Below are 13,233 nucleotides of genomic sequence, written 5' to 3'. Positions count from 1 at the left end.
TGCTACCTACAGTAAAATTTGGAGGTGGTTCCATCATGCTGTGGGAATCTTGTTAAAGTTGAGGGTCACATGGATTCCAGCCAATATCAGCAGATTCTTGAGAACAGTGTTCATCAATCAGTGACAAAGTTGAAATTGCGCCGGGGCTGGATCTTTCAACAAAACAACAACCCTAAACACTGCTCAAAATCTATTAAGGCATTCATGCAGAGGAAATGGATCAGTCCCCAGACCTGTAGTGTGGGACAACTACATTTTGTTTAAAAAAAAATCACAACAGTTGTATGACATTGAATACCCCAATTATGTGTGTCATCAAAAACTACTAGAACAAATTTCTTAACACACTTTCATTGTAAAGATAACTATAAAAGTGTGAAATGTCCCCTTTTTTCTGTTTTTCATACAATATGATCAAAGGACATAATAAGTGCCCGTAGTCTAAGAATCACCCATAAAATGATGCTGCATGTTGTTTGTTGGTGACCAGAGCCAGCTCTCCAAAATACTGCCCTTTAGAACAACGAGTCACCTCAACCTGCACGTTGTCCCACTGATTGCTTTTTGTCTGTCGCACATAAAGGACACGACACAGCAGTAAAAAGGTTTTTACACCAACCTTCTGAGACCTACGAAGCTCAGAAATGCGAAGCCAGCGTTGCCACATCACTTACTTTGCTTTTCATCATGATCTTTACCTCTCCTGACTCCATAATGTAGAAAGAAACAGCTTTCTCCCTCTGCAAACCAAAGCAAGAATTTTAACTGAGGAAGCTTCTGCGATTGGAAGTGAAACATCCTCGTGTTAAGCGCCAAATCACAACGAAACTGCCTCAAGACACTTCACACAAGTAAGGTCTAACCTTACCCACCCCTAGAGCAAGAGAAAAACTAACCTCTGATGATACTGAAGAAGAAACCAAAATTTAAAAAAATGCATAATGCTGTCAAAAAATAATAAAATAAATTAAAAATTCTCTCATATTTGCAAGTGTTATGTAGGATGTTATCCTTTATCTACTGACAAAGTTTGGTCTGGATCTGATCCAGAGTACAGATTTTTTTGCCCAATTAAATTTAACAAAAACATCCTCCAATCACTCTCATATTTGAAAGTGAGGTGCAGACTGGTGCTCACTATTGCCTGACAAAGTTTGATCCGGATCTTTCTGTGAAGACTCTCAGTTGTCCAGGTGGTTTCCATAGTAGAGAAGCTTAAATCTTGGACTGGACTGGGTTTCTTGACGTGAGGACGTATTCTTCTCTACAAGAGTCAAGACAGAAGTCAGACTACCAAAGCAAGAATTTTAACTGAGGAAGCTTCTGCGATTGGAAGTGAAACATCCTCGTGTCAAGCAACCCAGTCCAGTTGAAGATTTAAGCTTCTCTACTTTGATCTGGATCGTGGATTTTGTGGACATTTGAATTTAATATTGAAATCAATCAAAAGTGCCTTGATTGATTCAAAAACTTCAAGTGCATGAACTAAATACATACTCCTGACATTTGATCGCATCTAATTTTAGCTTATGAAGTGTCACTTCTAACAGGACTTTGACCTTGATATGTTTTTCCAAGGTAAAATTTTGTGGAATTGTAAACTAGTGTTGGCAAAGGTTTCCCCTCTACAAGCACAGTGCCCTAGTTTGGAATGTATTGCAGGCTTAAAATGCAGGAATGAATGCATATTAAAATGAAATGATGCTTAACTGATAAAACATCTTTGATTCATACCATCTTTAATGAAAACACCACACAGAAAGGACCAGGCGGGAAGCGATCCCAGGACCTTCTTGTTTTGAGGTCACCGTGGTAACCATGAAGCCACTGTGCCCATGTAAGAATCAGTTTTTCATGCAGTCTTAACTATTTTTTTTACTTGGGTTTGTATATTGATAACTTGTTAGTATGATTCAACACCTAAAAATACACATAAACTCGTTTGTGCATATTGTGGATTCCCCCGACCATTCTATGCATGAAACTACTCTAAAATTCTCTTGATAAACCGATTCGTACGTTGGTGGGAGTGGTCTGGAGGTGGGAGTGCGAAGGTCCTCATAGATTATACCCTATTAATCTGTTGAGTTAACAAGATATCATTCATAGTTCTTAAATTATGTTAATAACCCAGATAAGTCCAAAATGCCCCGAAACCCATTGGTGGTGGTAATTATCACTGGATTCAGGAGTATGAAACGGATGATAATCTACAACTCTCTCTAGACATGACACCAGTCCAACACACCTTATGGCCCAGTCAAGACTGGTACCAGTTTCCAGCTGGGTGGACTGGGACAATGCAGATGAAGTGTCCTATCCAAGGCTATAGACTATTTCTGCTCTGACCACCGGGAGGGGATGGACACTGGATTTTCACTGGAGGGACAATGATCACTGGATTTTCTAGGGTACATGCCTAGGCTTTTGCAAAGCCCAGAAAAAAAAAATCTGGAAAAACACACATTATGTGCATAGCGTGATGTGTCTACAGCAAAATTTAATTCCCAATGGAGCAGTGGTGTCAAAAGTACACACATTTGTTACTTAAGTAGAAGTACAGATACTGCAGTTTAAAAACACTGGTAAAAGTTGAAGTATCAACTTGACCTCTTTACTCAAGTAAAAGTGAAAAAGTATGTGCTCCAAAACCTACTTAAAGTATAAAAGTATAAAGTAACCTTTAAAAAAAAAAAGAAAAAAGGTAGATGCCACTATATGAATTGAAAGCTTAATTTAAAAACTGATTCGTTCTACATGTGGCCCAAGACCCAAAACCCAAAATTACCCCCCAACACCACCTGCACGAAAATGTTTCTAGAAGCTCTGAAATGCAATCTGGGACTATTCCAGACAATAAACTGCAGTGAGTGCAGCATCCGTTTAGTGAAGGAGGAAAAAAAAAAAACAACTTTCCTTATTCAAATTCATTCCAGTAGTATTCTGCTCTTACTAGGATGCAGCAGTTTTCTAGTTTGGCAGATAGTTCTGGAGGAAATCACTGAAGAAATTAACACATTGAATATATGGTTTGACCGAAACAAATTGTCATTAAATAAGACAGGGATGAAGTGGAGGTGTAAGAGTCACTAGGTGTTCACAGGAAACATTTATTTCTGTATGTATGTATGTATTTATTTATGTATGATCATTGTTAGTTGCTTTTATATTTTCTGTTGTATTTCTATTCAGGTTCTTTTTGTCTCTTTCTCTAAAATTGTATATAATAATCATTAGATTATTAATATATAAACAAAAATAAATTTAAGAAATATTACAATTTGAAAACAAATGCACCCGAACGTTATGAGAGCTGCAATTGCTTAATGCTAACTTTTAACATTGAAAATGCCATAGACATGCTAACGCGTTAGCGTCGCTCCCGTTTTGAAGTTATAAAATACATCTATCAACTGTTTCAGAAGACCATAACAGGTCGGTTTAACATAGAAAAGGTAAATAATACTCACAGACGTATGCTCTTTAGGGTTTTAGCGGGGGAAAATTAAGCGAAAGAAAGAATAAACGAAGCAATAGGTCGAAGCATTGCTTCAATCTGCGAACCACTGCTTGGATTGGTTCACGGTTCAAAGCAAAGCCGTGCTGCAGAAAAGTTGATTACAGGCGCACATGACGTGAAATATATATATATATATATATATATATATATATATATATATATATAAACATTAAACTGAAGCCAAGAGTAACGAGGCTGTTAAAAAATGTAAGGAATAGAAAGTACAGATACTTGTGTGAAAATGTAATGAGTAGAAGTCAGAAGTAGGCAGAAAAATAAGTAAAGGAGTAAAGTATAGATACCTAAAAGTGTACTTAAGTACAGTAACGAAGTATTTGTACTTCGTTACTTGACACCTCTGCAATGGAGTGATTAGTTTATAACTGTCTTATTGATTCAAGTCGATGCTTGAGTCAAACAGCGCCACCAGCTGGTCTTCATACTGTGAGATGTTGCACTTCATGATTTCCATACAACCCCTGGCAAAAATTATGGAATCACCGGCCTCGGAGGATGTTCATTCAGTTGTTTAATTTTGTAGAAAAAAAAGCAGATCACAGACATGACACAAAACTAAAGTCATTTCAAATGGCAACTTTCTGGCTTTAAGAAACACTATAAGAAATCAGGAAAAAAAAATTGCGGCAGTCAGTAACAGTTACTTTTTTAGACCAAGCAGAGGGAAAAAAACATGGAATCATGAAAAACAAAAGAACGCTCCAACACATCACTAGTATTTTGTTGCACCACCTCTGGCTTTTATAACAGCTTGCAGTCTCTGAGGCATGGACTTAATGAGTGACAAGCAGTACTCTTCATCAATCTGGCTCCAACTTTCTCTGATTGCTGTTGCCAGATCAGCTTTGCAGGTTGGAGCCTTGTCATGGACCATTTTCTTCAACTTCCACCAAAGATTTTCAACTGGATTAAGATCCGGACTATTTGCAGGCCATGACATTGACCCTATGTGTCTTTTTGCAAGGAATGTTTTCACAGTTTTTGCTCTATGGGAAGATGCATTATCATATTGAAAAATGATTTCATCATCCCCAAATATCCTTTCAATTGATGGGATAAGAAAAGTGTCCAAAATATCAACGTAAACCTGTGCATTTATTGATGATGTAATGAGAGCCATCTCCCCAGTGCCTTTACCTGACATGCAGCCCCATATCATCAGTGACTGTGGAAATTTACATGTTCTCTTCAGGCAGTCATCTTTATAAAGGAGCCATGATCTTTATGTTGGAGCCATGATTCATGTCAGTCCACTTGGTGCAACAGCTCTCCAAGGTGTGATCACTCCTTTTTAGATGCAGACTAACGAGCAGATCTGATTTGATGCAGGTGTTAGTTTTGGGGATGAAAATTTACAGGGTGATTCCATAATTTATTCCTCAGAATTGAGTGATTCCATATTTTTTCCCTCTGTTTGGTCTAAAAAAGTAACCGTTACTGACTGCCACAATTTTTTTTTTCTTGATTTCTTATAGTGTTTCTTAAGGCAGTAAGTTGCCATTTGAAATGATTTTAGTTTTGTGTCATGTCTGTGATCTGTTTTTTTTTTTCTACAAAATTAAACAACTGAATGAACATCCTCCGAGGCCGGTGATTCCATAATATTTGCCAGGGGTTGTACATGGACCCAGCAAACGCTCAAAAGCCTCGATGTCGATCACTGCAATGAAAATATCCAGATTACAGAGTCTCACCCCTGCAGATTTCCGTTTTGTCCATTGTTGGGCAAGTGGAAAACATACCTACACATTTTGTTTCACCCACTGCATAAGGGTGATTCTTTAACTACGGCCACTATTGGCCTTGTAAATGTAATTTCCACCACACCATTGCCTTACAATATAAAGCTCCTTGGGGCAACTGTTTGTTGTAATTTGGCGCTATATACATGTGCTCTGATGTCACTGTTTATCTCCATAGAAACTACCCAAACAATCTTTCATACAAACTGTTTAAAGGGACATTAGTGTTGTGGTGGAAATTACGGCAATAGTGTGGGACAACTACATTTTGTTTAAAAAAAATCACAACAGTTGTATGACATTGAATACCCCAATTATGTTTTGATTATTTTACTGATATTTTATTCAGAGATATTTTAAAACATTAGAAAAAACATTTCTTTACCATTCATTTTTATCATTGAAGATCAAAAGTCTGGGTATGGGACAAGCACAAAACGGCAATATTTGCATATAATGATGCTGAAAAAAGGTGAAAAAGTCATCAAAAACTACTAGAACAAATTTCTTAACACACTTTCATTGTAAAGATAACTATAAAAGTGTGAAATGTCCCCTTTTTTCTGTTTTTCATACAATATGATCAAAGGACATAATAAGTGCCCGTAGTCTAAGAATCACCCATAAAATGATGCTGCACGTTGTTTGTTGGTGACCAGAGCCAGCTCTCCAAAATACTGCCCTTTAGAACAACGAGTCACCTCAACCTCCACGTTGTCCCACTGATTGCTTTTTGTCTGTCGCACATAAAGGACACGACACAGCAGTAAAAAGGTTTTTACACCAACCTTCTGAGACCTACGAAGCTCAGAAATGCGAAGCCAGCGTTGCCACATCACTTACTTTGCTTTTCATCATGGTCTTTACCTCTCCTGACTCCATAATGTAGAAAGAAACAGCTTTCTCCCTCTGCAAATGTAAAACATGGAGTTCAACATAAGTATCAATATAAACTCAACACTCTGTCATACTGCACCTGCACAATGATGTGCTCGCCATCTCTGAACATGCGTGCTTCCAAAACGTCCACAATCTTCATCCTCTCAGATGACTGTAAAGAAAAAGACCCACAGTGACATACAGATGGACCAAGTAACTCAATTACAGCCTCCATACAGTGGCCCAGAGAGGCCATAACACTTCAAAATTAAGACACTAACAAATGCAGAAAATACACACACACACACAAAAAAACCCCACAAAAAACATGTATCATGTCAAAACAGTTTCTTCTAAAAACACTTGCAAACAGAGAACACAAATATAGCCCACAGCACGTGACCATTTTATTTGATAACTGCAAATTCACACACAAACACAATGCAAACTGCCACAGCACAATGGAACAACTAAACACAAAATGTGTTGGCTACCTGGAAGACTTTAACTGACTTCTACTGTTCAACACTTTACACGTAAAATCATAAAATGTAAAAATATACGTATAGCTTCAGAGTAAAATCATTAATAATGCAAATAGACTTGTACCATTCAGTCAGTCATTAAATGTCCTCCTGGGTTTTTGTTTTGCCAGCAGCTGTATCGTGGTTTTTTTCACGTGACCTCATGAACCCGGAAGTCGACCATCTCAGAGATATCAATTTTTTCCACTCCACTAACCCTTTCGTTTACCAGCCTCTAGTCTTCACATGCTGTTATGGTGAAATATTGTTGCTTCATTGGCTGCCACAATAAGGTCAGACAGAGAGACGACCTGCATTACTGTAGACTGCCAAAGGTGATCAGGAATCAGGGCGAATCTTGTAGAAAAAGTCAGCGAAGAAAGGAGACACCTATGCCTAGCACGATGGCAACAAAATTCCAATGGGAAAAACCTGGACAACATCCGTTTATGTGCTGCACATTTCATATGAGGTTAGATTAATGTCTGAAAGGAAAGAAGTTACAAATTCAGGTGCTGAGAGAGACTAATTTTTAATCTGCTATATCAAGTACATTATTTGATTTTCAATTAAAGTAAAAAAAAGACTAGTAAAGGAAGGGAAAAAGATAAAACTACATATGATCAGATCCGTCTCACTTCTTGTATGGTACATGTGTACAAACATGTACCATACAAGAAGCAAATATCTTAAACTGTTTTCACATTGTCATTATGGGGTATTGTGTTTAAGACTATTGAGGGGCATTTGTCCCCCACGATCCCTGACATTTTTTTCTTGGACCCAGCCACAACAAACTGGTTATACGCATAATAATTGCCAATGTCCATGCACATAACACTAGGTAGCAAACTCTGACTCTCCGACCACACAGATGATGGCATTTCATACAAATCTTCACCAATTAATTTCATCTTCATCTCATATCGCAACCGTGCTTCACTGCTGAGTCCATCTTTATCTCTCATGGCTGTCTCATGACGTTTTGTGACATTTTTGTGAACTTTCACCATCTTTCTGCGATCTCGTTTACTTGCCAAAGCCTCCGAGATAGTCAGCATGTCTGGGTCACGCGCATAACGCTGACGTCAGTGAAAACACTTGATTCGCAACGTGAGTGTTTTTGTATTTGTATGAATTTACAGCAAATAAGTTATCAAATTAAACTGTTGCCTGGGCTGAAGGTTATATTTGTTTGTGTTCTCTGAGTTTGCAAATGTTTTCTCTATTTGCACACTGTTTCTTGACAGAACTACTTGTAGTTGTAGCTGGGTGCCTTTTGCGTTTTGGGCATTTGCTGCTGTTGGAAATGCTGTGGCATCTCCAAGCCAACACACCTTCATGCTAAAGGCAAAAAACACAAATACACAATATATCCTGATTATATTCAATATTAAAAACATGTGCTTATACAAATCTCAAGAGCCTTCAGGAGAGAAACGCACTCAATGAAGGCCTCATACATCTTCCTCTTCTTGGCATTATTTTTCACAGTCAGTCTTTGGAATGTAGCTCGATCCTGAATGCACATGAAACAAACTGTTTGATGGCTACAATAAGAAATAAGATGCACCAAAAACAAGACCTGCAGCTGTAACATTACCATGGATATGTACTTTAGTTGGTAACAAGATCATGCTTTCTGCTAGCATGATTACGAAAAACCAGTTATTTCTTTATTTATCCATTAGAAAATTGTGTAAGTGGTTGGAGCTGTTACGTTTTGAGGGGTCAAGTTGCCATGTACGGTGCATCTGGAAAGTACAGCGCTTTTTCCACATTTTCTTTTTTACAGCCTTATTCAAAAAAATGGATAAAATTAATTTTTCCCCTCAATAGTCTTAAACACAATACCCCATAATGACAATGTGAAAACAGTTTAAGATATTTGCAAATTTATTTAAAAAAAATCACGTGTACATAAGTATTCACAGCCTTTGCCATGAAGCTCACAATTGAGCTCAGGTGTATCCTGTTTCCACTAATCATCCTTGAGATGTTTCTACAGCTTAATTGGAGTCCACCTGGGGTAAATTCAGTTGACTGGATGTGATTTGGAAAGACACACACTTGTCTACATATAAGGTCCCACAGTTGACAGTGCATGTCAGACCACAAACCAAGCACAAAGTCAAAGGAATTGTCTGTAGACCTCTGAGACAGGATTGTCTCAAGGCACAAATTTGGGGAAAGGTACAGAAACATTTATGCTGCTTTGAAGGTCCCAATGAGCACAGTGGCCTCGATTATCCATAAATGGAAGAAGTTCAGATCCACCAGAACTCTTCCTAGAGCTGGCCGCCCGTCTAAACTGAACAATTGGGAGAGAAGGGGCTTCATGAGGGAGCTGACCAAGAATCCAATGGTCACTCTGTCAGAGCTCCAACACTCCTCTGTGGAGGGAAGAAATATTTTAGAAGGACAACCATCTCTGCAGCACATCCAACAATCAGGTGTGTATGGTAGAGTGGCCAGACGGAAACAACTCCTTAGTAAAAGGCACATGGCAGCCCACCTGAGGTTTGCCAAAAGGCACTTGAAGGACTCTCAGATCATGAGAAACAAAATTCTCTGGTCTGATGAAACAAAGATTGAACTCTTTGGTGTGAATGCCAGGTGTCATGTTTGGAGGAAACCAGGCACCACTTATCATCTAGCCAATACCATCCCTACAGTGAAGCATGGTGGTGGCAGCATCATGCTGTGGGGATGTTATTCAGCGGTAGGAACTGAGAGACTAGTCAGGATTGAGGGAAAGATGAATGCAGCAATGTACAGAGACATCATGGATGAAAACCTGCTCCAGAGTGCTCTTGACCTCAGATTGGGGCAACAGTTCAATCAACAGAAAATGTTGATTGTTCAAGGGCTGCTGAGCCTTAAAGCTGTACTTTGGGTTAAGATTTAGGTTATTAAAACAATTTTCTTTGGCAGAGAGAGTCATAATATGATATTGCCAATATGATCAAAATTCAAACTGTCTGACAAACTGACAAAACTAAATTTTGTCAGTTTTGCGAAATTTGAAAGGCCGTACAGCTTTAAGATGGAGGGATGTACTTTAAGAAGCGCCCCCATAGGTTTGCTTTGTGTACTGTGCACATGCATACATGAAACAGAAACGTGCTGATCCTGTGTGGCTGTGGTAAGCTGCTGTCAGCGGCTGGTCTCTCTGTTCACTCACCAGGCCCCACAGGGCGTCTTCCTGCATTGCAATGATTGTAGCTGAACGCGGCGTGTTGTACATGAGAGCCAGCTCACCAAAACTACCTTTGTTGTCGTATTTTGCCACACACACACACACACACACACACTCTCTCTTTTCATTCTTCTGCACAAAAACATCATACAGACCCCTGGAAATGGTACAAGGCAGAACGGAGAACTTATACAACTTGCACAGTTTGACGTGTTACAATAAAATGAGAAATGAGATTGAAAATTGCTGATCTTTCAACAACATAGAAATTGACTCCTTGGTCTATAATATGCTGCTTTGGTTTGACCAATACATTGAACATACCATCCAACACCTCAGAGAACTGTTCCTGGAGGACATGATGTTCGCATTAGGTTTGTAAAGAGGAAATATTGTGCAAATCCTGTTTTTATCCATCTTTTACACTCAGATATGGTTGCACTATTAGTGTTTTATTTATGGGCCGTGGCTGTTTTATGGGAATGTTGTTATTTTTCTTCTTTTTGAGGGGGACAGCTAGCAGAATCAAAGTAGTATTATAGAAAGTTTTGAAACAGTTCTGGAAGACGTCTCTTTATGTTCGGTGCAGTATGCAAAGGTGGATCAAAACTGAGGTTTTTGTGATTCTGAGATTCACTGCCACTTACGAGAGAACCCGTTACATCACCAACTGCTCTGAAACGTTCACACCATATTCCAGTGAAGCATATCTTTGGCCACTAGAAGTCACAGTGGTCTGATATATATGACAGTAAAGACTGACTCTGTACATTTCGAACTTCCAACATATTTCTGTCTTTTGCACTGCCTCAAAATTGGTACACACACAGAAGTGTGACATCCACCAAAAAGCCCCAGATGTCTAGGAAAGCAACCCCTAAGTTCAGGTTTGTTGAACTTTGACTCCAGTGACACGAGTAGCAAGTGTGTAGAGTGGTGACAAGCTAATGCTAACAACATACATATTACAATTTTCTGTGACCCAAGTTTAAAAAAAAATAAAAATGTTACATGGACAATTTAAAAATGCAGCTGTCTGCTTTATTTTTTTTTTGTTATAATACAAGATGAAGTCCAAAATAAGCATGTAATCAAAATGTAGTCTTAAGCTAATGACATGGCTAATGCTAAGAATATTTAGAAAACATATACACAGGTGCTAAAAATTATAGGCTGTTCATCTACAATGGTCTCCAATGCTAGAAAATGGACAAAAACTAGAGACGCGTGGAAGAAAACGGAAAACAACCATCAAAATGGATAGAAGAATAACCAGAATGGCAAAGGCTCACCCATTGATCAGCTCCAGGATGATCAAAGACAGTCTGGAGTTACCTGTAAGTGCTGTGACAGTTAGAAGACACCTGTGTGAAGCTAATTTATTTGCAAGAATCCCCCGCAAAGTCCCTCTGTTAAATAAAAGACGTGCAGAAGAGGTTACAATTTGCCAAAGAACACATCAACTGGCCTAAAGAGAAATGGAGGAATATTTTGTGGACTGATGAGAGTAAAATTGTTCTTTTTGGGTCCAAGGGCCGCAGACAGTTTGTGAGACGACCCCCAAATTCTGAATTGAAGCCACAGTTCACAGTGAAGACAGTGAAGCATGGTGGTGCAAGCATCATGATATGGGCATGTTTCTCCTACTATGGTGTTGGGCCTATATACCGCATACCAGGTATCATGGATCAGTTTGGATATGTCAAAATACTTGAAGAGGTCATGTTGCCTTATGCTGAAGAGGACGTGCCCTTGAAATGGGTGTTTCAACAAGACAATGACCCCAAGCACACTAGTAAACCAACTAAATCTTGGTTCCAAACCAACAAAATTAATGCCTCGCAGATGTGAAGAAATCATGAAAAACTGTGGTCATACAATGTTTCTGTGAAGGCTCTCAGTTGTCCAGGTGGTTTCCATAGTAGAGAAGCTTGAATCTTGGACTGGACTGGTTGCTTGATGTGAGTACGTATTCTTCTCTACAAGAGTCAACCCAGAAGTCAGACTACCAGAGCAAGAATTTTAGCTAAGGAAGCTTCTGCGATTTGAAGCGAAACGTCCTCGCATCAAGCAACCCAGTCCAGTCGAAGATTCAAGCTTCTCTACTGTGGTCATACAACTAGTTACTAGTTTATACTAGTAACTAGTTTAGTGATTCACAGGATTGCTAAAAAAAAAAGCAGTTTGAACATAGTTTTGCGTTTGTAGCATCAACAGCAGATGCTACTATAATTGTGAACACCCCCTTTCTACTTTTTTTTTTTTTTACTAATACCCCAATTTCATAGCCTTAAGAGTGTGCATATCATGAATGCTTGGTCTTGTTGGATTTGTGAGAATTTACTGAAACCTTGTTTCCCATGTAACAATAAGAAATATACTCAAAACCTGGATTAATCTTTTTAGTCACATAGCACTACCATTATTCTGAACACTACTGTATATGTGCTGTACCTGCCCAGTGTTTTAAACAGTAAAATATCTTTGCACACGTCCTGGAGCTGGCGGCGCTGCTGGTCTGTTTTGGGATGCACAATCTGAGCTTCTGTATCATCATCTTCATCATCATTGGGGTTATACGCTTCTGCACACACTGCAGCACCACATCCAGTAAAATACTGTACCATCACAGTTGTCAAATTAAATGTTATTCCAGTTATTGACCTGAAATTCTGCGGCTATATTTATTGACTGTGCATTCTGCAGAACAAGAGCCAGTTGTGAAACAACAGATTCAACAAATTTATAAAATCAAAAGGAAGCTTGTGATAGAGGCTTTGTGAATGTCAGGTTAAAAATTTGAAAGCAGCAGTTACACAGAGGTTTCATTTAAATACTGACAGCGGCATCTTCCTCCTCACTGTCATCAGAGGTTGTCCTGCCGAGTTTGGTGTCGAAATGTACTCCTTTCTGGGCACCTTCACACAGTGTTTCTGAACTTGTGCTTCTCCAGAATGTGTGTGAAATGCTGCACTGCAAATTCCACCAAGTCTGGTGGCCTGCGGCGAAGCACCTCCACGGTGAAGCCTTGCAGCAGTTCTCTCAGAGTCAGACCAACTGGTATTTCAACTTTACTCATTAGTCAGCTTCAACTTGTTAAAATGTCCCAGAAAGAAGAAGAAAAACTTAATCCTGATGCATCTAAATCAGGAAGTTCTTACTTTCAGAAATATCTCAGGGTTTAACAGCATGATTTGATTTTATGTCACACAATCACACTCCTCTTGTTCCACTCACAATCAGCAGATGATTGATTTCTTTATTTAGAGCAGCCTGTTGGAAAGTATTGACAAGGACCTTTCATGTCAGATGTAACTATGTAAAGCCTGCACAATGAATTACAATGCAGAA

The 13,233-nt window shown here is 38.9% G+C and overlaps 1 protein-coding gene across 1 annotated transcript; it reads right to left on the bottom strand.

Annotated features, from left to right (window-relative positions):
- Positions 1–3,826: 3,826 nt before the first annotated feature.
- prkar2ab (protein kinase, cAMP-dependent, regulatory, type II, alpha, B) lies at positions 3,827–13,033 on the bottom strand. Its single transcript, XM_034167584.1, is given in 15 exon segments — positions 3,827–3,996; positions 5,162–5,198; positions 5,281–5,317; positions 5,916–6,017; positions 6,124–6,189; positions 6,257–6,419; positions 7,575–7,746; positions 8,085–8,202; positions 9,868–10,042; positions 10,137–10,231; positions 11,037–11,041; positions 12,341–12,475; positions 12,547–12,573; positions 12,720–12,805; positions 12,807–13,033. Coding segments are annotated over 15 exon segments (1,461 nt in total). The 5' UTR covers positions 12,962–13,033; the 3' UTR covers positions 3,827–3,908.
- Between the last annotated feature and the right edge of the window lie 200 nt (positions 13,034–13,233).

This window comes from Thalassophryne amazonica, chromosome 3, assembly GCF_902500255.1.
Source record: "Thalassophryne amazonica chromosome 3, fThaAma1.1, whole genome shotgun sequence".
Classification (NCBI taxonomy): domain Eukaryota; kingdom Metazoa; phylum Chordata; class Actinopteri; order Batrachoidiformes; family Batrachoididae; genus Thalassophryne; species Thalassophryne amazonica.
The sequence above is the reverse complement of the archived record's forward strand: the minus strand, read 5'-3'. Positions and strand labels throughout refer to the sequence as shown.